Below are 22,947 nucleotides of genomic sequence, written 5' to 3' on the forward strand. Positions count from 1 at the left end.
GATGTTGACTGAAAAGCTGTTGGGTGCAGATGTCTCCAAGTCATGTTTTACATGGCACAGTTGGGAGCCTAGACCTTTCATATTACTCCTCAATTAATATTCCAACCTCTTCTCCAGCACGGCAAACATTTAGAAAATGAAGTAAAATTGAAAAAAGACTTACTTTGGTTAAACAAATGTTTATATGGACAGCACACTGGGAAAAAATGACACATTTGTATTAATATTTGATTGAGTTGTCAGAAAACATGAATTCAAATCGAAATCAACCAAACCTTGTTGTTGATTTTGTAGTTGGAACCTGGGTTAAATTTAGAAATCGGAAACATCTATCAAAGAGCCATGTCGATGCAATGTTTACATTATTGGAACAACGTAGTCTCAAACAATGTTTACATTATGGGAACAACGTAGTCTCAAACAATGTTTACATTATGGGAACAACGTAGTCTCAAACAATGTTTACATTATGGGAACAACGTAGTCTCAAACAATGTTTACATTATGGGAACAACGTAGTCTCAAACAATGTTTACATTATGGGAACAACGTAGTCTCAAACAATGTTTGCCAGTGCGGGGTGTCTAAGGAAAATCTAGAATCTTAAAACTGCTGGTACACAAATGTCTGGATGTAAGTATGTCAGTGAGGAAGAGAACAGGTATTCCATGAGATGTGATGTGTTTCTCCTGCATGGTGGAGAGAGGTCTGTCTAGAGAGAGATTGACTGATACATCCTCATCTGATACACTTTGTTCCCCTTCTATTGTATAACTCCTTATGTCTGTTGTTGCTTGTTAATAGCACTATTACATAATCACACACATATACACTAGCACTGAAAGGTTATGACTGATTTTGTTTCCAAATTGTCCATTCTCATCAAATATAAAAGTCACCAGTGCCAAGTTGATAGACAGGTTGAGATGAATAACCTTTGATTGTGTGTTATTGTAACAGGAGGGATGGACAGACACACAGTGTAACTAACCAGAAGATCTGCCATGCTTAATGATCTGTCTATCAATAAGAATATCATTGAGAATATTAGGCACCACTTCCAGATTGCTAGAAGCTATATAGTCAACTCTCAGATAGAGATCTTTGTATCTTCTCTGTTGAGAAATAATACATGTGGCTTCTCTGACAGATCAATGACACCCATTGAAGTTGAGTAGGGGGCTCTTGCCTCACAGATAACCATCCGATTAGGAAATGCCCTACTACGTTCTCACTGTGTGACATAATTCATCCAATATTCATTTTGTACCCTTGGATTTTATTAGGTCAGATCCAGTGGAGGAGATTTTAATAATGAATATAATTCTGTTTGTCCTGGGCATATAATTCTCAGGAAAAACTTGATTGGAATTGGTGGAATGTCTTGCCAAAGTTTTAGAAATGGTGAGACAGCGGGGTTTATTCATTAGAGACATGAGTTTAAAATATATTATATATGTAGTAACTATAGAGCAAATTAACAATGAACATATGACATTCACATTTTGTATTGCTCTACATTTCACCAGCTTGAAATACAACAACAACAACCATGAACATTCCTAATTAATTACGATTATCTTAGAGTCCACTGATTCCACTTGAAGCATGAATTCCCACTAATTAAAATGGCACCCAAAGCAGCAACAACTAAGCATATTGAGTCAGAGACTCCAAGGGCAGTTTTCCTCTGCTGTTCATCTCTCTCTCAGAGACTAACTAAACAGAATGGCAATGGCATCCCAGGGGCATCATGTCGTCTGCATGACTGACTGCTGCATGGTGGGGTCGTGACTTTTACACAATGTACTGTCTGTGGGATAGGAGAAGCATGAAAACAATGTCTGGCATTATGTGTTCTTCAATTATGTGATTTCAGGTTGTCACTTTTCTCTAAGATACTTGCAAGAGAAAGGGATTTAACTCAACTAAATGGTATCTCCTTTAAACCTATCAGTTTCATTGCTGTCATTTTCATCAAAATTGGCAATCTAATGAGACATTTCCTGAAACGGAAACTGAAATTACAAGGAAATTACATGAAACAAAATCAGAATGGAATAATTCAAATGTATATGACATTTGAATGTGGGGACGTTTAAATGAACTTTGGTTAGATCTTTTGTCTGCTGATAAAAACAGAACCTGGTCTTGTGGCTGCAGGTGGAGCTCAGAGCCCCGGGCTGAAAGTGACACGTGTCTGGGAGTCTTCCCTTATATGAGCAAAATATGTCCTGTATGAACATAGAACTAATGTAGACACAACCTTGGATTCAGTCACGTTCAAGTTACGGTTCTTCCATAATTGTATGAAAATGAAGAAAGAACAATCTGTGCTCTGTAATTTGAGAGATCATCTGAAAGGTCAAACGAACTCTTTATGAGATCCGTTTCTGACATTAAGAGTAGGCTATTAGGAGCTATTCTATATATCTGCACAGATAACATGCCAAACAGCACATGCAGGCTATGCATCAAGGAGCCTTTTTCGCCAATGAAGCCAAACACAAAATCCTCACTGCCAATGTACTGTGTACACCACTGACAGTCATCACGGCTCACGGATCACAAAATAATGCATGTCATGCCCATGTAACAGATTACCCTTTGTTACACTGAATTTCAGAAGTGATCTTTTGGATTGTTACATCAGTTGTTTACCACCAAATTTCCGTCAGGCTCCAATGGCGTGTTGCATCATTGCCAATCAGTGTGAATGGCAATGGCTTCTCACGACACGTTCTCCAAACAAACCAATGGAACCATTGTACCCATACCTCTTTTTAAATGTATGATTATTACTATATTTATTATACTATAACTGTTTAATAAATGACAAAACAGTACTGTTACATAGTGTCTTAGCCATGCAAATGGCTTAGTGATGTGTGTACAGTGAGTTAACGGCCAAGCGTGCTATGGATGCCAGGGGAAACATTTTCCAGGTTTCCACACCCTTATCTTCATGTGGTGATTGGAGCGTCAGGATCCCCGTAGTGTTGGGTCATCGGTGAGGGGGTGTTCTCTACACCTTATTTTGAGGTGAGGGCTCAGTCCATACTCACACACTCACAGATGAACACAGATGAAGAATTAAGGAGGATGAGCAACAGTGGAGACACCACAGTGCAGACACCATACAGTGGAGACACCACAGAGCAGACACCATTCACTGCAACACAGAGCTGAACCAGCTGAAGACATACGGTTCCTTCAAACCAAAAGCCCTGTAACCAGTAAGTCTGTCTCTTTATTTTGCATAGACTGGGAGGTTCTCTCCATTCAAATGTTTTATTACCAAAAGCCCTGTAACCAGTAAGTCTGTCTCTTTATTTTGCATAGACTGGGAGGTTCTCTCCATTCAAATGTTTTATTACCAAAAGCCCTGTAACCAGTAAGTCTGTCTCCTTGTTTTGTATATACTGGGAGGTTCTCTCCATTCAAATGTTTTATTACCAAAAGCCCTGTAACCTACCAGAAAGTCTGTCTCTTTGTTTTGTATATACTGGGAGTTTCTGTCCATTCAAATATTTTCAGAAACCATCAATGGGCTTCTTATCAGTCGAGCTCCAGGTCAGGTGTCCAGAATGTAGACTATTATTAGAACAGAACAGAAGAACCAAAGTTTTAATTTATATTGTCAAGCATAGTATATGAGTCTGGGCTTTAGCTACCGTACATAGGAATATCTCCTAGGAAACAGAGTACATACGGCAAGTCTCAGTCTTTATTACGTGCCTAGAAACTAAAACGGGATGTACTCACAGTTTACGTTTAAACAGTGGTACATATTACAAACATGTGGCAAGGGGAATATATCAGACAACTAGATTCTGGAATTAGGCAACATGATTTCTTTTTTAAGACAGATATTAAGTCATGTTGATGTTATTCAGTGGGTAAAGAGAAAAATGAAGATGCTACAGGAAAGGTTGTTTTAAGTGTCAAACTAGCTGTTAAAGAAGTTGTGCTAAATCTGACAAGTTTGTATTATTTGTTTGTCCAGATATAGAGTTCTTGTTCGGTGTCCACTGAGTCTCCCACTAGTCCAGTCATCATGGAGGTGTTCTTCAACTCGTCTTTGCTCTTCATCTCACACAAACCATTCAACTCCAGCATAGGGGACAAGACTGTATATGAGCAGTGTGACGGCATGCCAGCCGTTCTTCTCTTCTACCTGGTGCTGCAGTTCATCAACATGTTCTTGGGGATCCCAGCCAATGTCATGGTGCTGTGGCTCCTGCACAAGAACAAGAGTGACTCCACCACCTCGGACATCTTCATTCTGCACCTGGCCATCCTGGACACCTTCTTCTGCCTCATCCCCCCTCTGGAGCTGGCCAACATAGTCTACCTGACCACCAGCAGCACCTGGTACGTGCTGCGCTTCTTCTACGGCGTCAAGGACTCCTCTCCACTCTTCCTGTCCTGCATCTGCCTGGACCGCTACATGGCCGTGCTCCACCCAATCACATTCACAGAGCTCAAGGACCGCAGCCACCGGCCCGTGCTTGCCGTCGTCGTGTGGATTGTCACGCTGGCCTACTCCACCGCCAAGTGCGTGGGCAACATCGTGAACTTTGACAAGGTCTTCACAGTCATGATCCTGGCATCATTCGCCTTCATGGTATTCTGTAATGTCGCCATCCTATGGGCCCTGAGGCAGTCTGGGCCGGGCCGTGACGAGATGCACCCTGTCAAGAAGAGAGCCTTTAAAATGGTCCTCATCATATTGGCAATCATTGTTTTGAACTACTTCCCTCCCGTGGCTCTGTTCCCCTTCCAGCAATACTTCTCCCCAGATGTATTCCAGTGCTACATCCACTACATTGCCTTTGGCTTCATGGACATTAGCAGCAGTATCCAACCTGTGCTTTACCTGTCAAAAGAGAAAATACTACCACAGAAACCTGGCTGCTGCTCTATCAGAAATACAGCCAACTCAGGATGATCCCTCAACACACATACTGTACTGGTAGAAGTCTGGTTATTATGGTGGGAAGTAGTTTTGGTCCAAAACGGAAAATGTGAGGACACAAGATGTTGGTAGACTACTAGTAGACAACTATTCTCAGATTTAAGGTGAAACTAAATTAGCATATGGGCAAAATGTTTTTTTTGTAACTTCCTTTATATCTTTGTTTTTACTTACTTCATGCTGCATATATGGGGATGGAAATGCCTTCGAGAAAATAAGCCTATCTAGAAAGTAAATGCAATAAAATGTTGAGCATACTCAGTTCTTTTAACATGTGTTTGTATGCCGATGTCATTTCATGTTACTTCTGTTGTATCAAAGGTGTGTAATGAATTAGTAACACAAATATTAACACATACTCTATCATGTCTTCGAGGATTATGCATTTGGTTGTCTGTATACCAACTGATTTGAATGCTGGTGTCAGATTGATAAAAGGTAAAAAATTAATTGTAGAAATATATACAACACTGTAGATAGAAACTTAGGAATGGAGGTATTTGGTTTTGATAAATTATTTTTAATTTCGACTAACAGCAGAATATATTCCATATTAAGGATAGATCCTCAGTAACAAGTCAATTTTTATGTATCATTTACCACAATACATCGGCCAATTAATTACACTTTGAATAATAAATAATTTCGAAAGTTTGGCATCATTCTTACCAAAATAATCCAATATTCTACCATAACATTCATGTCTTAAAAGTATGGCTTCTAAAACCATTAACTGTGAAAATTAGTGACATGTTCATAGATTAAATAAAATGGTTCGTCTCTAGGTAAAAGCCATTGCAACCAATCATTATTTACACCTTGCACAGCCTAAAATGCATGACACTCTTTTAAAGAAAATCAACATTTTGTTGATCGAGAATATGCCTTAAAAGCTATGTACAGTGTTAGAAAATAACATTACCGCTTTATACATAGAAAGTCTAACACAAATGACAATCATTACCATACTTCATTACTGGCAAGAATGGCTCTTAGGCTACATACACTCAAAGCTGTTTCCTGTCCTACTACTTGCGGATATCTAAGCTTGAGTTCTTGTGAAATTCAGCAGTGTTTCTACAACGTACTGATACATCAACCATAAATAGTCATATAGAGTGCACTGTAACACATACAGTAACATGACATAACAGTCTTAGTCTTCAGTCTTTATTTCCAGGTTATGGGGAACATCAGTCCCACTGGTACTGCTCTCATTCTCCTCAGTCCTCAGCTCCTCGGTCCTCAGCTCCTCAGCTCCATGAGTCTTCTGGTGCTTTTTGAGGGATGACTGGTCGGTGTAGGTCTTCCCACACTGGTCACAAGGGTAGACCTTCTCCTTGGTGTGGACCTGTTCGTGTCTCTTCAGATGGCCAGACCTACTGAAGCTCTTCCCACAGTAAGAGCAGCTGAAGAGTTTCTCCCCTGTATGAGTCCTCAGGTGCAGCTTGAGGCTGCTCGCCACACTGAACCTCTTACCACACTCTGAGCATGTGTACGGTTTCTCTCCTGTGTGCATCCGCTTGTGTATGGTGAGGTGGCCTGCCTGGCTGAAGGTCTTCTCACACAGGTCACAATGGTACGGCCTCTCCCCTGTATGAATCCTGTAATGTGTTTTCAAGTCCCCCATACCATTGAACCTCTTGCCACACTGTACACAGCAGTAAGGCTTCTCACCAGTGTGGATTCTTTGGTGTATCCTCAGGTTACCTGCGTTGCTGAAGGTTTTGGCGCACACAGTGCAACTGTATGGCCTCTCTCCTGTGTGAGTTCGTAAATGGACTTTAAGCTGGTTGTGTTCACTGAAGCGTTTCCCACAGTGTGGGCAGCAGTACGGTCTCTCTCCCGTATGAACACGCTTGTGTATCCTGAGCTGGCCCGGGTGACCGTAGTTCTTACCACAGAGGTCGCAGCTGAACGGTCTCTCTCCCGTGTGAGTGCGTTTGTGGGACTTGAGCAGGTCTGCTCGGCCAAAGCGTTTGCCGCAGTAGTTGCAGCAGTGGGCCTTCTCGCCACTATGAGTCCTCAGGTGGATGTTGAGGGATTGCACTCGACTAAATGTCTTCTCACACTGGGTGCAGTTGTAGAAGCCTTGTGCGTTTTTAGAGGACTCTGCAGAGTTCAAAGTGGGTAAAATATCCTCCCCACTCATCCCAGCAGGGTTAGATGCCATGTCAGGGTAGTATGTCAGGAAGGGGTCTTCTTCTGGTTCAGCCTCTCCAGTTACATTGTGACACAGCCTTCCCTCTGACTCAACAAAATGGCCGCACTCGTCTCCCATCTCCATGTGACTGTCAGACACTATGGTGACTTTGACTTCACTGTCGCTGTCTCTAGAGTCCACATCTGTGTCCAGTGGTGACTGAAGGTGTTCATCATACTCTTCAGGAATGATGTAATTCACCTCAGCACTCTCTGTCTTAATTTGCTTAGAAGCCAGGTTGAGAGGAGACGGGGGCTTTGAGAGGTCTATGGCGTAGTCATCCTCCATATCAGGTTCTGTCTTTATGTTTTTGAACATTAAGGCAGAAACGTTTTGGAGGCATTCTGGTTCCTGCTGAGTTGCTGCATCTGTAAAAGAGACAGACCCTCTGCTCTGAGGCATTTTGTCCTTCTGCTGTCTCCTGGAGCTCCTTCGCTCATCACCCTGTGTTTTGATTGGCTTCTGGGATTGGCCAACAACTGAATGGCTGGAACAGGTCTTCCTTGACAAGTCAGGGAGGTGAACAGCATCCTGGTTACTTCCAGGGTCTGTGCAAAACAAAACACATGTTTAAGTTTTTTTTTTAAAGTAAACTGTTATCCATGGTTTCAATGGGTGCCTGGAAAAGGACATGTAAACATGCAACAGAGTGAGGGTCAGCTTGGCTCGGTGGCCATATTGAGGGCGGCTTGTACCTCAAGTTTGGACAACAAAGGACAGTTAGGCCTACCTCGTCATTATGCAACCAGGTGTGCATCGATAGATGCACACATTTTTAAAACAACTGTGCATTATGTACATACCCTTAACTATCGAATCCTTGTTGTCTTGATCGTGCAACCTTTGTCTAAGATCTTCATTCTCAGTTTCAATTCTTTGTAATTTACCCTTGTACTCAGACAATGTCTGGTCCACTGACTCCAATATGTCACTCACTGTGGCTTTAAAAATCGCATTCAGAGACGACTCCAAGAATACTTTTAAATCTTTTGACTTGGCCATAGTTTGCTAATAAATAGCATACAAATAAACGATAAACATATTTTAAAACCTTCTAAACTATCTTACAAGATGGGTGTGTATGATGTTGCTGCCGTGTACGGAACAAAGCGAACCAGTAAACGTCGCGTGAAAGTGACGTCCCTTTCCTTCGTTTCGTTGTTCTCTTTCCGTAGTGCCTTTTTACCGCCTCCGCAGTTTAGGAGTACGCATAGCATGTGTGTTGGCCGTCTATTCAAGCGTAGTAGCCACCTGGCAGGCAGGTAAAGGTAGGTTTAATGTTCGTTAATATGACATGCATTTAGTGCATTCTGTCGAGGGGAGCTTGTAGGGGGTTGTTTGGTGATTTGACACGTGTTTACTGTTCAAGTAGCTAGTGTTCAAGAAGCATAGATCCAAGTTATACTACTTGTCACAACAACTAGCTCTTCATGTGGTGTCCTACTGTATGTAGTGCTACAAAACAACATCATTTAGGAAGTCAACACATGTAAAGTGCTTGTTTACCTTTATTGTTATTTTGAGGTTTACATGGAACAATCCTTATGAAAAAACAGAGGGAATGTTGTCTTGTCTTCTTCCTCTGTAAGTAGACATTGGGAATAGGGTCCAATGGCTTACATCGTTATTTGCTTAAAAGAATACCTGCTGTGTTCTGAGGCTCTACGAGTTCACTCCCTTGTGTCAGTCTGAGTTTCAGGAATGAAGTTCAGACACTCCCCTAACCTGTGTGGGTGCCTTTAGGCTGTGGGCAGAGGCCCAATGCTCTCAGGTGTCTTTGTGCGCTTTCTCTGACTGCCAATCACAATGTGCCTTTTCTTCCTTTTTGTTGCCTCTTTCAGCTCTCTCATTCCACTCCTCCTTCCCCTTCCCCTGTCTTTCCCAGGCATATCCGTGTTGCAGATGAGCAGAGAGTGGCGGAAGTCTGGGATCTGTTGCCTGGAGATGAGAGGTATCTGTCACAGAGGAGTGGATCAGGACTTGTGAGTTGCATGCGTCCTCTCTCTGTGACACCCCAGGCTAGCGCTGTCTGAGAGAGGCTGTAAGACTTGTTTGTTGTGGGTCTGTGTTGCAGCACCCAGATTGACAAGTCACTGGAGGGATTACGCCGTGTGCTGTAAGCCGTCTATCTACATGGCAATAAAGAGTTTTTTCCCCCCCAGACTGACTTAAAGCCCTACTAGCTAACTGATCATATGATACCCCTTGAGAAAACTTGAAAGGGTAAGTCGATATGCAAGTTTACTATGAAATTGGCAAGTGTTACTCTGTGAAACCTTGGTCGTTTTTAGGGACACTCTGGGGCGGCAGGGTAGCCTAGTGGTTAGAGCGTTGGACTAGTAACCAGAAGGTTGCAAGTTCAAATCCCCGAGCCGACAAGGTACAAATCTGTTGTTCTGCCCCTGAACAGGCAGTTAACCCACTGTTCCTAGGCTGTCATTCTTAACTGACTTGCCTAGTTAAATAAAGGTAAAATATATATTTATTTTTACTTTGTAGCTCTAACTGTGCATTTAATGTATTTTAGTTTTTAATGATCTTAGCCATGTTCTGCTATGTCTAGTTTCCAGACAACAGTAGTGCTTATTATCTAGAGTTTTTCCACGCATGAGTAATATACTGTATTTTAACCATGTTAGTCTGTTGGTATATATGTTTTCATTCAAGTTTGTGGTTTGATTTCTGCATATTTTTATGTGTCATGTAGCGGCTTTGGTTGTGTTGTTTAAGAGTCAATGTGGTTACAATCAGTTTGGAATCTCACTCTGATAGCCTGTGGGCTGCTTCAACACCTCTAGACTAGAGTTTCATGCAAAGTGTATGCTAATACAACAGTCCACTGGTAGGGGATACCAACAGATCCACATAATTACTGGGACATCCACAAGTTCATGTAATGGTTCATCAGCTGTGCTAAACCTTTGCCATTGTCTTCTTGTCGCTATTCCTTATACTTTCATTCCCTAATTTGGCTAAAATCTCTGTTTTATCAATGCACGTTTATTCCTCAACTTTAAAAATCTGAAATCTTAATCGCCAGCATCATTCAAATCTAAGTACACAGATTAGTGTTGTTATTACACCAAACAATAGATAGGCCTATATTGTGCCTGCAAGGGACTAATTAGATTTCAAGTGGAACCCATGACCTCCTGAATAGCTTCAAATATTATACCTAAGGAAAGTTGATTACTGTAAAGTGTTTTCTCCAGACTCCAATGTAAGAGTAAAAGAGTTGGTACAATACGTGTGGGTCTTTATACAATCTCAATGATCTGAAAATCTCAATCGCAAAAATTCAATGAGGAACTATGAGGTGCAGAAAGAACGTGTCCATTGATCATTCTAACTTTCTTCCACTCTTTGGTATTGGTAGATGCAGCGCCAGCCCAGCAGCCTGACAGGAAATGAGAAATGAGCACCCAAACAGGAAGTGTGGCCAAGCATTGTCCCGGATGTCGGTTGTGTGACGTGAGTAGACTATTGAAGAAAAGACTGAGAGAGTGACAGAGAGAAATGGAGTGAAAGTTTAAAATGGAGGGAATAGGTGTCCAGTATTTGAAAAATTTCCACATGAACCTACTTTTTATGACAGTGCAATTCTGAAGACTTGAGGCTTAAAATGAGGCTTCACATGAATCGTTACCAAAATGCTGTGTTTAAATCAGATAGTGTCCTTGGTATGGATCAACAACATACTACTGTATATCTTCACTGATATTTTCAGGGTCTGTCCATGGACAGTGACATACATTTACGTACATGACATGAATGTACATTGCGATAGCTCAGGTTCATGGTTAGCAGTAGACATGAATATTCATGGCATCTGTTCACACCCCAACCCTCTGGCTCTCAATCTCTCTCTCTATCTTTGCTCTCCACCTTTTCTCTCTCTCCCTCTCTCTCATTCGGAGAGAATACTCTTCTGTGGTCAGGAAGTAAATGCGCCTCTTTAATGTTTCAACAAAAGTCATTGCAAGGCGCGTCCGCCATGCCACGCCAAAAGAGAGTGCAGTAAACAGGGTTAATAAAATAAATGAACAGTGTTGGGTATACAGAAGTGAATGGTGAGTGTTGGCTTACGTTTTAATATGTTTTAGAGGCTCTTGGTTTGTTTGTCACTGAACCATGGCTGTTTGTGTGTGAGAGTGACATGAACCGCAACAGGTCTACATTTAGGGATTTTGTCTTTCTGTCAATTTAAAGAATGTTAATCTCACACCATAGTCCAGTTTTAGAAATTGTATACAATTTACTAATTTAAATGTCTTACTGTAAGAGTCTCAATATATTAGTCAGGTAGACAGTATTGGTGAGTAGATTTTAGACATGAGGCAGCAGACTGGTATTTTCTCTTGGATGTACTGCACCTGTTTAGATAGGCTTTCCTTTCATAGCTGCGCATAATATATATACCGTACCAGTCAAAAGTTTGGACACACCTACTCATTCAAGGGTTTTTCTTTATTTTTACTATTTTCTACATTGTAGAATAATAGTGAAGACATCAAAACTATGAAATAACACATATGGAATCATGTCGTAACCAAAAAGGTGTTAAACAAATCAAAATATATTTTATATTTGAGATATTTCAAAGTAGCCACCCTTTGACTTGATGACAGCTTTGCAAACTCTTGCCATTCTCTCAACTAGTTTCATGAGGAATGCTTTTCCAACAGTCTTGAAAGAGTTGCTTTTCTTTCACTCTGTGGTCCAACTCATTCCTAACCATCTCAATTGGGTTGAGGTCGGGTGATTGTGGAGGCCAGGTCATCTGATGCAGCACTCCATCACTCTCCTTCTTGGTCAAATAGCCCTTACCTCTCAACAGTTTTCTTAGTATTAGTCTATCTAGTAATTTCATAATCACCCAAGTTTGGTAGCCTATGCTGTTTGAGGCAACACTTTCTGGCCATGGCCATGGTTGTTCATGCGGTGGTCACAATATATCACTGATCAAATGTTCTCATGAGGTTCTCAAAGATTTTGTTACAGGGACAGACCTTTTTTCATGCAAATTGTTTTTGTATACAGCGTTTGATAATTGAAATATCAGCCTCAACTTCTAGAGTTGCTTTTTTCTTTCTGAAGGCTAATATGGGACAATTCTGGGGACAGCTCTAGACAGGGACAGGCCACCAAAATCAGGTACTCTCCCTGGAAATTGGGGACGTCTGGTCACCCTACTCTATAAACACTACTTTGGGAATTTATGAACAAGGAGTCAGTAGTTACTCTGGGGTTTGGATTCATGTGTGTTGTGTACCGGTAGTCATTTTGTTGTACATTAATGTTCTTGCTTACTAGGGCAGCACCCAAAGCTGTAACCAACCACAGGAGTCTACCATGACAGCATCATTGTGACCTAATTCCGAGATGGATAACCTGCCCTGCACAGAGTAATGAGACTGAACTAAGCTGAACCGTATCTCTCTGCTTAGGACTGAGTGAAGAGAGAGGTTATGGAGGAGGCTATGGTGTGCTCTCCTCTCCCAGACCTCAAGCAGCCAAACAGCCAGACATGCACCTCCTTGGAGCTCCTACCACCGAGCAGGCCCCTGGAGGAGGCTATTCGGTGGGGAGAGATGGAGAAGCAGGTGAATGAGGCCGACAGGGAGAAAGAGGACAACTCTCCTCAAACTGGAAGGATCTCTGAGGAGCCAGAGGAGCATTGGGACTCCATGACTTTACCCGTGTACCCCATTACCTGTCCCAGTGTCCTTCTGTCCTTTGCCACAGTGCAGTGGGACATGCCTGACCTTTCCCCTGACACACCCTTCCCCATGACTGACAATAGCTTGGCCGATGAGCTGGATTCCAGTGGAGCAGCCAGTCTGGACTGGACTGTGAACCCGCTGTCCCTTCACCACCACCACCAACAGCAGCAGCATCAATCCTGTGTGACAGGGATAAACATAGAGCTGTCTGTCCAGGAGAAGACAGAGAAGCACAATAGACCGGAACAGCAGTTGCCTCTGGACAGTAAAAACTCCCATCCGGTACGTCAGCCCAACAGGGAGGGACTGTGGTTTTGTGTCTGTTTGAGATGATAGCATTGGGTACAATGTGTGTGCGTGTGTGTGTTTGTCTGTCTGCGAGAGTGCAAGAGGAAGATCATATTTAGAGTGATAAATACCAATACTTCTGTGTTCATAGATACCAGTATTTAAGTTTCAGTCATAGGCGGAGAAGAGGTGGATGGAATATATACCGTTATACGTATCAGTCATCTGAGACCCAGGTCCCCTCTGTCTGAGTGCTGATCATCCCACGTCTTACTTAATCACAAGTTCTCCCCGGCCCGATGTTTATTGTTGACAGCTGCTGTTGCAATTCCAGGCATGTGACACACCGAGCCCAGATGTGGAGGCTTCAGCACAACAGCTATTTGAGGAACATGGTGAGTGCAGGCCCTAGTCATTGTTCACAAGCAAATCACAGGCTAACTCTTATGTTAGCAACGGTCATCGAAATTGTTAAAAGGTAAAAAAAAAAAAAAATGGATTCTATTAAATGCATGAGTTGGACAATAGATGAGGATGCTCCAAACTTATAGAATTAAAAAAATCCTAGCTTATATAACATTGTACTGGCACTGACAAAGAATGAAAGAAGTTTAGGCATTTTGGTGGGAATTCAGGTATTCAATTTAGAGTAGAATTTAACTTTTTTTATGCACTCATATATAGAAATGTTTTCTTATATCAGTTTAAAAAAATGCATTGTGATAAAATAAAGAAAACTATATGTGCCTCATTTGCATATACAGTACATTCGGAAAGTATTCAGACCACTTTACTTTTTAAAAACATTTTGTTACGTTACATCCTTATTTAAAAATAGATTTTCCTCATCAATCTACACACTATACCCCATAATGACAAAGCAAAAACAAGTTTTTAGACATTTTTGCAAATGTATTAAAAATAAAAAACTGAAATATCACATTTACATAAGTATTCAGACCTTATACTCAGTGCTTAGTTGAAGCACCTTTGGCAGCGATTACAGCCTTGAGTCTTCTTGGGTATTGCGCTACAAGCTTGGCACACTTGTATTCGGGGAGTTTCTCCCATTCTTTTCTGCAGATCCTCGAAGAGCTCTGTCAGGTTGGATGGGGAGCATCTCGCTGCACTGCTATTTTCAGGTCTCACCAGAGATGTTCGATCGGGTTCAAGTCCGGGCTCTGGCTGGGCCACTCAAGGAAATTCAGAAACTTGTCCCCGAAGCCACTCCTGTGTTGTCTTGGCTGGGTGCTTAGGGTTGTTGTCCTGTTGGAAGGTGAACCTTCTCCCTAGTCTGAGGTACTGAGTGTTCTGCAGCAGGTTTCCATCAATGGTCTCTCTGTACTTTGCTCCGTTCATCTTTTCCTCAATCCTGACTAGTCTACCAATCCCCGCCGCTGAAAAACATCCCCACAGCATGATGCTGCCACCACCATGCTTCACCGTAGGATGGTGCCAGGTTTTCTCCAGACATGATGCTTGGCATTCAGGCTAAATCTTGGTTTCATCAGACTAGAGAAGTTTGTTTCTCATGGTCTGAGAGTCTTTAGGTGCCTTTTGGCAAACTCCAAGTGGGCTGTCATGTGCCTTTTACTGAGGAATGGCTTCCGTCTAGCCACTCTACCATAAAGGCCTGATTGGTGGAGTTCTGCAGAGATGATTGTTCTTCTGGAAGGTTCTCCCATCTCCACAGAGCAACTATGGAGCTCTGTCAGAGTGACCATCGGGTTCTTGGTCACCTCCCTGACCAAGGCCCTTCTCCCCCGATTGCTCAGTTTGGGCAGGCGGCCAGCTCTAGGAAGAGTCTTGGTGGTTCCAAATTTCTTCCATTTAAGAATGATGGAGGCCACTGTGTTCTTGGGGACCTTCAATGCTGCCAACATTATTCCATTTTAAAATAAGGCTTTAACATAACATTGTGCCAGCAGAATACCAGCCTGCATCTCACTGCTGGCTTGCTTCTGAAGCTAAGCAGGGTTGGTCCTGGTCGGTCCCTGGATGGGAGACCAAATCTTGCTGGAAGTGGTGTTGGAACTCCAATAGGATCCACTCTTTCCTCTGGTCTACAGAAAATATCCCAATGCTCTGTGTAGGGTGCTGTCTTTCGGATGGGATATTTTACGGGTGTCCTGACTCTCTGTGGCCACTAAAGTTCCCATGGCACTTATCGTAAGAGTAGGAGTGTTAACCCTGGTGTCCTGGCTAAATTCCCAATCTGGCCCTCATGCCATCATGGTAACCTAATCATACCCAGCTTACAATTGGCTCATTCATCCTCTCCCCTGTAACTATTCCCCAGGTTGTTGCTGTAAATGAGAATGTGTTCTCCGTCAACTTATCTGGTTAATTCAATTAAAAAAAATAACAAGTGTGGAAAAAGTGAAGCGTCTGAATACTTTCCGAATGCACTGTATCCACTATTTGCATAAATTACTAAATGAATATAAAGGGGTGGAACAGGGCTGCAACCACTAAAAACTTGCCCTGTCACTAGTCTTATACCTGTCACTAGTCATATACCGGTCACTAGACTTATACCTGTCACTAGTCTTATACCTGTCACTAGTCATATACCGGTCACTAGACTTATACCTGTTACTAGTCTTATACCTGTCACTAGACTTATACCTGTTACAAGTCTTATACCTGTCACTAGTCTTATACCTGTCACTAGACTTATACCTGTCACTAGTCTTATACCTGTCACTAGTCTTATACCTGTCACTAGTCTTATACCTGTCACTAGACTTATACCTGTCACTAGTCTTATACCTGTCACTAGACGTATACTGTACCTGTCACTAGACTTATACCTGTCACTAGACTTATACCTGTCACTAGTCTTATACTTGTCACTAGACTTATACCTGTCACTAGACTTATACCTGTCACTAGTCTTATACCTGTCACTAGACTTATTCCTGTTACTAGGCTTATACCTGTGGCTAGACTGCCTCATGAATTATTCATTACTGTTGTTGTCATGTAACCTTGCCTAATTCAACAAGTGTGTCAAGAGAAGGATACTATGCAATTTAAAATAAAAAAACTCCTGGCTCTAGATTACACCTATCAATACATACTTTACATTATTTGCGAAATCAGACAAAATGTAATAATCCAAGTGTTCATTTTTGGAAATTGCTTTCATTTCAGAGCATTTAATTTGAAAAAATCAACACCCCATCAAAATCAAGTTATTTTTTTCCTCTGTCCTGTGACGAGACGGTGTGTGAGACGGTGTGTTAAGTCTCAGATGAAGCATTGTTTCAGATACAGTGGAAAGCCAATGTAATCCATTGAGCTCATTTCAGCCATTACCAGAGTGTGTTTGATGGGTAATTACCAAAGTTTCCGCAGTCGTTACGTTAAGAGAAAAAAACAATGGCACAAGCAAGAGTAGGAAAGAGTCAACTGAGTAAAATGAAAGCAATCAATCCAGCGAGATGAGTTAAGTGACAAGTGGATTTTGCACCCCCTAAACACAGGAAATATATGGCTGAAAAGGAGAGATCCTTAGGTGGGCAGGGCATGTGCGTTGCCACTTATATTAGCACACAGCTTGCATTTTTCCAAACACTGATCATTCCAACCCAATTTGAATGTTGTACAGTTTATTGAACAATTTTTGACATATTCTGATAGATGCTACCATTTCAAATGCTTTTGACTTCTCGTGCCACTTTTACATCATAAAGTACCGAGTGACTTGGTCAATGTTAATATGGGTATCTCTGTGTTCAGACTCTCTTTCAGAAAGCTCTCGGCGGCAGGAGACAGAGAAAGAGATGGGACAGCCTGTGACAGAAGATACTATCCCACCCTCTGACAGAGCTCCTAGCCCTGTACAGACAGGAGAGTCAGAGACTGGGCAGGATAGTGAGAGTCTAGACTCTGTACTGGGAGAGGAACAGGAACAGACTAGCATAGTGCTAACAATAACGATCAATTCAGAGCAAGGATCAAGTTCTGCGAACTATGAGGAGAAGGAACAGGCTGTAACTAATTTAGTTTATAATGGAGATTGTGACGAGCAGACAGAACAGACCGAGCAGTCAGAGGGGAGGGAACAGTCAGATAGGGAGCTGGAATCCGAGACTATAGAACTCGTAGAGCACCTGTTTGAGCCAGCTGAACTGAAAGAACAGTCAGAACTCACAGAGAAGTCTGAACACAGTTGGCAGTCAGAGCCTAACCACACAAAACAGAGTGAATACAAAGACAACACCAAGACAACAGAGCAGCCAGAAGAGTCTGAGCAACTTGTAGAGTCCGACCAGGTAGAGCATTCAAATCAGTTAGGGGAGGAAGAACAGCAAACTGAAGAGACCCGTTTACAACAGGCAGAACAATCAGACAAGATAGACCAGTCAGAGTCAGAGCAGACAGAATGTTTAGAATCAAAACAATTGCAACAGACACAACATTCTCAACAAACAGTGCACTCAGAGCAGACAGAATTTTCAGTGCAGACGGAACCACAGACAGAACCATCGCGGGAGATGGAACACTCAGAAGATTCTGACCAGTCAAAACAATCAGGGGAGACGGAACAGTCAGAGCAGACGGAACAGTCAGATCAGACAGATAACAAACCAGTACATTCAAAGCAGTTAGATCTATGTTTCCATTGCACAGAGGAACTTGAACAGTCAGACCATACAGAAGAACAGAAACAGTCAGAGATTGAACAGCCAGCGCAGACTGAACTGACTGAGTTGACAGAAGAGGATGCGCAAACAGAGCATTCCAAGCAGGTAGAAGAATTGGAACCAAAAGAGTATAAAGAGGATTCATGTTTGCCGCCCAGGGAAGGAAGTTTAGAGCAACTGGAGTCTCAGGTACAGCAAACAGAGGCCTCAGAACCAGTGGTGGTCCATATGAATGGTGGAGTTTTGGACAGGGAGAAGGCCTGCAGGCTGGCTGAAAGACTCTACAGGCTGGATGGGATCCACAAGACAGATGTGGTCAAACACCTAGACAAAGAGTAAGAACTAAAGGCTGCAAAACATGGAGTGACCAAACATTACATTACATGGTTCTTATGCAGTAGTAACTATCAGGGTAATGATCTAGTAAGTACGTTCAGAGTTTCTTTCGCAGAAGATGTCACCTTGAATCATGCACTTGACCTGTCCTTGTTTCCCTGCTCCTCTCTAATTCAGCAATGGCTTTAGCCAAGCTGTTGGGCAGGAGTACCTCAAGTTCTTTGACTTCACCGGTCAGAGTCTAGACCAAGGCCTGAGGTAAGTCCTTCACACGTCCTAATGAGATTTCTCCTAGTTCACTATAATAGTAACAAGTAATGCTCTTAAATTATCATATTCCGTTGATAAATCATTCTCTACTTCCTCTATTTTGCCCTCCTCTCCCAGGTCTTTCCTGAGGGTGGTGGTGCTGATCGGTGAGACCCAGGAGAGAGAGCGAGTACTGCAGCATTTCTCCTGCCGCTTCCAGCAGTGCAACCCTCACACCTTCTCCTCTTCAGGAGAAGTACTCACACTCACCTGTGCTGTGATGCTTCTGAACTCTGATCTGCATGGACAGGTGAGTCCCCACTGCAGTGATGAAATACTGTGGCAAACATGTAGATATTTAGGCCTTTCACTGTAAGGAAATGGTTGTGTGGGTTGTGGGATATGTACACATTTAAACATAATGTTTTTGTGTCTGTCCTCAGAATGTGGGTAAAGCCATGTCTGTGTCCAGCTTCGTGTCCAACCTGGATGGGATGAATGAGGGTGAGAACTTCAGCAAGGAGCTGTTAAAGGTAAGATTACACTCCTCATTCTACACCTACTCAATATTTCAGTAGAGACTGTTAAGTGTCCTTATGTAAGACTTAAGTGTCCTTCCAGTGTCCTTCTTTCAGTGTCCTCTTGTCTCTTTCTCAGGCTCTCTACAACACCATTAAGAATGAGCCTCTGGAATGGGCAGTGTAAGTAGTCTGACTTAAGAACAAGGAAATGGGTATCATTATTCTAAATTATTTACCACCAGCTGTTCAGTATCACAGTATTCTGTTACTTTCCCCAATAGATTTTGATTTTGTTTCACTTCTCACCTTTCATATTTTAATTCTTATTTTATTTAATCCCCATTGCTTCTTCATTTCTCCCCTCATCTCTCTATATGCCCTGTGCAGTGATGAGAAGGAACTGAAGAGCTCCATGCTGTTGGTGGAGGACGCTAAAGAGGACGCACCCTTGCGCTCCAAGAGCAACCCGTTCCAAGATGTGCCTCATGACAAGAAGGCCACAGTGTTCAAACAGGGCTTTCTCAAACGCAAGGCCCACGCTGACATCGATGGCAAACGCAGTGAGTTAGATTGTGACACTGTTTGCACAAAAACATAGGAACTAAAATGTCAGGGCAATAAACCATGTACAAGAGCATCATAGTGTTTTGATTAATCTTTTGATGATTCATCAGTCTGACTAAATGATTTAGTGTGTGAGTGTGTTTGAGAAGCATCCTTTGACCTCAGGAGTGATGTAATGTAACTGTGTGTGACAGCTCCTTGGGGGAAGAGAAGCTGGAAGACCTTCTATGGAGTGCTGAAGGGAATGGTCCTCTACTTACAGAAGGTTAGTCTCCTCCTCTTTCTTGTCAACTCCTCCTTTTCCATACTTACCATTGAACAGCCTCTTGATAATGTCCAGGATGCCTTTCACACTAACCCCTCACTGCTAGTTACCTTGTCCACCCCCCCCCCCCCCCCCCCCCCCCCCCTCCCCAGGATGAGTATAATATGGAGTGGCAGAGTACAGAGGAGGTGGTCAGTGTGCACCATGCCCTGGCAGAGCAGGCAGCAGACTACACTAAGAGACCACATGTCTTCCGTCTGCAGACTGCCGACTGGAGGGTCTTCCTCTTCCAGGCCTCGTGAGTCTAGTGTGTGTGTGTATGTGTGTGTGTGTGTGTGTGTGTGTGTGTGTGTGTGTGTGTGTGGTAGTGTCAAAGAGAGACAAGAACTATATCTATGTAGTATTGGAATTGTGAATGTACGTTTGTTATACATGAGACTAATGTGTTTGATGGTGTGAAGGAACAAACAAATGAATCAGGATGCAACAGTCCGGTAATCGCATGACTTTGCCTTTAATTCACATGATATGTTCTTATACGGTATATAAAACTAATTAGACATATGTTTATGTTCATATGTATATTCTATGTACATGGACCCATTGTCGTCCTTCAGCTCCACAGCAGAGATGAGTTCATGGATCAGCCGTATTAACCTGGTGTCAGCCCTGCACTCTTCTCCTCCCTTCCCTGCTGCCGTGGGCTCTCAGAGGAGGTTCTGCAGACCCATCCTGCCTGCCTCCCAGTCTGCTCACACACTGGTACTGTACTCACCACACACTTTCACACTCTTGGTTTACTCCCCATAGTCCCTGTCTCTTTGTTTTCCAATCTAATGCATTGTTTTCATCTTTGTAAATTGTGATATTTAGTGGTCTAGTAGTACGTTGTGACTGTTATGTACTATAGTTGTGCTGAGGCAAGTCGGTTCATCTGATCCTATATCTGTGGTTAGGGACACCTTGTACCTAGTGTGTTGTGAGCCTGTTCACTGAGCCTGGCTCTCTGCTGCCCCCTGCAGGAGAGACAGCTGCAGTCCCATGCTCGCATGCTGCTGTCCTTCCAGGAGGACCTGGCCTACCTGCAGCAGAGTCTCCCTGAGAGCCGCAGGGCCAAGGCCAAGGAGCTGGAGGAACACCGTGTCAGAGAGGAGTACCTGCAGCATGAGGTGTGTGAGAGGACGATGAGTCTGCGTGGTGTGTGGGTATGGGTTTGTGTGTGTGTGAGTATGTTCTTGTTTGGTCTTTAACTCACAGTCCCTCTCACCCCACCTCTCCCTACAGAAATGTCGCTACGAGGCCTACATCCAGATGCTGGAGGTCTGGAAGGGTTTGAATCAGTCAGTCGACACTGAGGTGGGAACCAGCGAGCTCAGCCTGTTTGACAGAGCTGTGTGTAAGGACACAGTGGATGAAGAGGGAGAGGAGGGAACCCTGAAGAAGTCCCACTCCAGCCCCTCCCTGGATGTGGAGATGGCCTTGCCCCACGTGGTCAAAGTCAAACGCAACATCTCGGAAAGACGGACCTATCGCAAGATCGTCATACCTCGACGCAACCGGGACATATGAGAAAAGGTGCCCAAAAGGGATTAAAATATGACTCTTACCATGAGTTTTTAAAGGGCTCCTTTGAGGACATAGACACAATGTGTTACTTCTAAGCACTGTCCTTTTCGTTTTCATTTTCAGCAAGAAAGCAAAAGTCATCAAAACAGAATTAATCAATCTCAGGGATCTTGCTTGTGTCATTTTCTTTGTTATATTTGCTTTACATAAAAGTATTTAATTAATATTTGTGCACTTTCTATTGAACAAAATGAATTAAACCTCAGAAGTCAATGCTCCCTGCTGAGACAGGTCAAGAAGAGTGATCATGTTTGTCTCTGAATGATTTAATTCCCTTTAAAATGCACATGAACATACCTACCCCTCTGAATTTCCTGTGATATGTTGAGATTCGTGTTTATTTCTATTAGAAATGTGTCTCTGCAGTTACAAAATGTTACTTGTCTGCGCCATATGGTCTATGTATGCAGTGTGCAATTGTAACCTCAAGAGGGTGCTATACAACAACATATTACACATGAAGGCATGTACAGTTTGAAAAATCATCAAAATTATGTCAATATGCTCATTTTAGTTCTTGTATCTTTTATGTCATTTCATATAAACATATTTGGATTGCATCTCCATGAAAGACTAACACTACCATAATATTACACTATAAGTATCACAATTATTTTCTGAGAACAGAGAAGATTATGACAGTTAATTTATTTCAATCCCAATTAGCCTTTTTGAGTTTAGTTCAATTATCCATCCCGATTCATTGAGCCGGCCAGTCACATATCCCCTTGTGGTAATAGGAATGGCATAAAGGGAATTAATAGCAGACAAAGACAACTTTTTGATCTCTCTTGGTGGCACATGGAGGAGTTCTGGGCCGTTTTGTTCTCTTTCAGAGTGACATCTTCAGCCGCGGTCAACCTGGAGTGTCTCAATAAAGAACAGGATGTTTCAGAAGACCCCCACATTGCTCCTTAATGTCACTGTTGTGGATGACACACAGGAATGTGATGTGACAGTAAGGAACACAGTTAGGGGTACAGACAATACAGATGGGGCTAACCTTGTCTCACTGGGCTGGTCTCTTCAGGATCAAGATTGGTAGCTTTAACAGGAACATACAGGAACATTTATCATTCATAAATAAATGATACATTCATCATTTTATTGGGAACCAACTACTAGGGCCCAGAGTTTTTCTTGTTCAGGTCACTTGGTAAGGATAAAGGAGGGACCCTTCTTATGAGACATGGGTTCATCAAATATGTCATTTTATGATATTGCTGATACAGGACCTGGGTTAATGTGATAATGCTTATGTGTATGTATTTTCTGTGACAATAGTTCCTATTCCTTTATTTTAATAACAACAGACTATTAAGATGAAGTCAGACTCTAAAGATGTGGATGATTGATTGAGCAAATGATTGGCAGGAGCATCAGGCCATGGCAATGCTCCAGGTGTGTCTGCCTGATAAACTGAAAAGACGCCATCTTGGAAAACCTTCATGTTATTGGTCTGTTGTACATGAATTGTAACAGTAGGAGAAATCCAAAATCCTGCTGTTCTGGGACAATGTTAACCTGTTAAACACATGAGAC

At 42.5% G+C, this 22,947-nt stretch overlaps 3 protein-coding genes across 7 annotated transcripts; 2 read left to right on the forward strand and 1 right to left on the reverse strand.

Annotated features, from left to right (window-relative positions):
• Positions 1 to 2,083: 2,083 nt before the first annotated feature.
• LOC149983235 (proteinase-activated receptor 3-like) lies at positions 2,084 to 5,034 on the forward strand. The gene has a single exon (XM_090234403.1). The coding sequence runs from the start codon at positions 4,058 to 4,060 to the stop codon at positions 4,949 to 4,951; it is 894 nt and encodes a 297-aa protein (XP_090090529.1). The 5' UTR covers positions 2,084 to 4,057; the 3' UTR covers positions 4,952 to 5,034.
• A 443-nt stretch (positions 5,035 to 5,477) lies between these two features.
• Positions 5,478 to 8,325, reverse strand: LOC110523575 (uncharacterized). The gene is made up of 2 exons (XM_021602382.3): positions 7,985 to 8,325; positions 5,478 to 7,729 (listed from the first exon to the last, which is right to left on the reverse strand). Exons 1-2 carry the CDS (start codon positions 8,181 to 8,183, stop codon positions 6,135 to 6,137), a joined length of 1,794 nt encoding a protein of 597 aa, XP_021458057.2. The 5' UTR covers positions 8,184 to 8,325; the 3' UTR covers positions 5,478 to 6,134.
• Positions 8,326 to 8,365: 40 nt separating this feature from the next.
• LOC110523576 (uncharacterized) lies at positions 8,366 to 21,971 on the forward strand. Of its 5 annotated transcripts, none has more exons than XM_090234397.1 (17): positions 8,366 to 8,449; positions 9,023 to 9,163; positions 9,256 to 9,404; positions 10,558 to 10,652; positions 12,495 to 13,186; positions 13,527 to 13,587; positions 16,937 to 18,179; positions 18,358 to 18,438; positions 18,568 to 18,739; positions 18,873 to 18,962; positions 19,087 to 19,130; positions 19,338 to 19,510; positions 19,709 to 19,779; positions 19,932 to 20,077; positions 20,397 to 20,541; positions 20,802 to 20,948; positions 21,064 to 21,971. In XM_090234397.1, the coding sequence occupies exons 5-17, from the start codon at positions 12,650 to 12,652 to the stop codon at positions 21,346 to 21,348; spliced, it is 3,195 nt and encodes a 1,064-aa protein (XP_090090523.1). In that variant the 5' UTR covers positions 8,366 to 8,449; positions 9,023 to 9,163; positions 9,256 to 9,404; positions 10,558 to 10,652; positions 12,495 to 12,649; the 3' UTR covers positions 21,349 to 21,971. The 5 variants fall into 5 exon arrangements, with proteins under 5 accessions (XP_090090523.1, XP_090090525.1, XP_090090522.1 ...); XM_090234399.1 differs by having other exon boundaries at positions 12,629 to 13,186; XM_090234396.1 differs by having other exon boundaries at positions 9,023 to 9,404.
• The last annotated feature ends 976 nt before the right edge of the window (positions 21,972 to 22,947 follow it).

This window comes from Oncorhynchus mykiss, chromosome 5 (genome assembly GCF_057628025.1).
Source record: "Oncorhynchus mykiss isolate SJ-2025 chromosome 5, ASM5762802v1, whole genome shotgun sequence".
Classification (NCBI taxonomy): domain Eukaryota; kingdom Metazoa; phylum Chordata; class Actinopteri; order Salmoniformes; family Salmonidae; genus Oncorhynchus; species Oncorhynchus mykiss.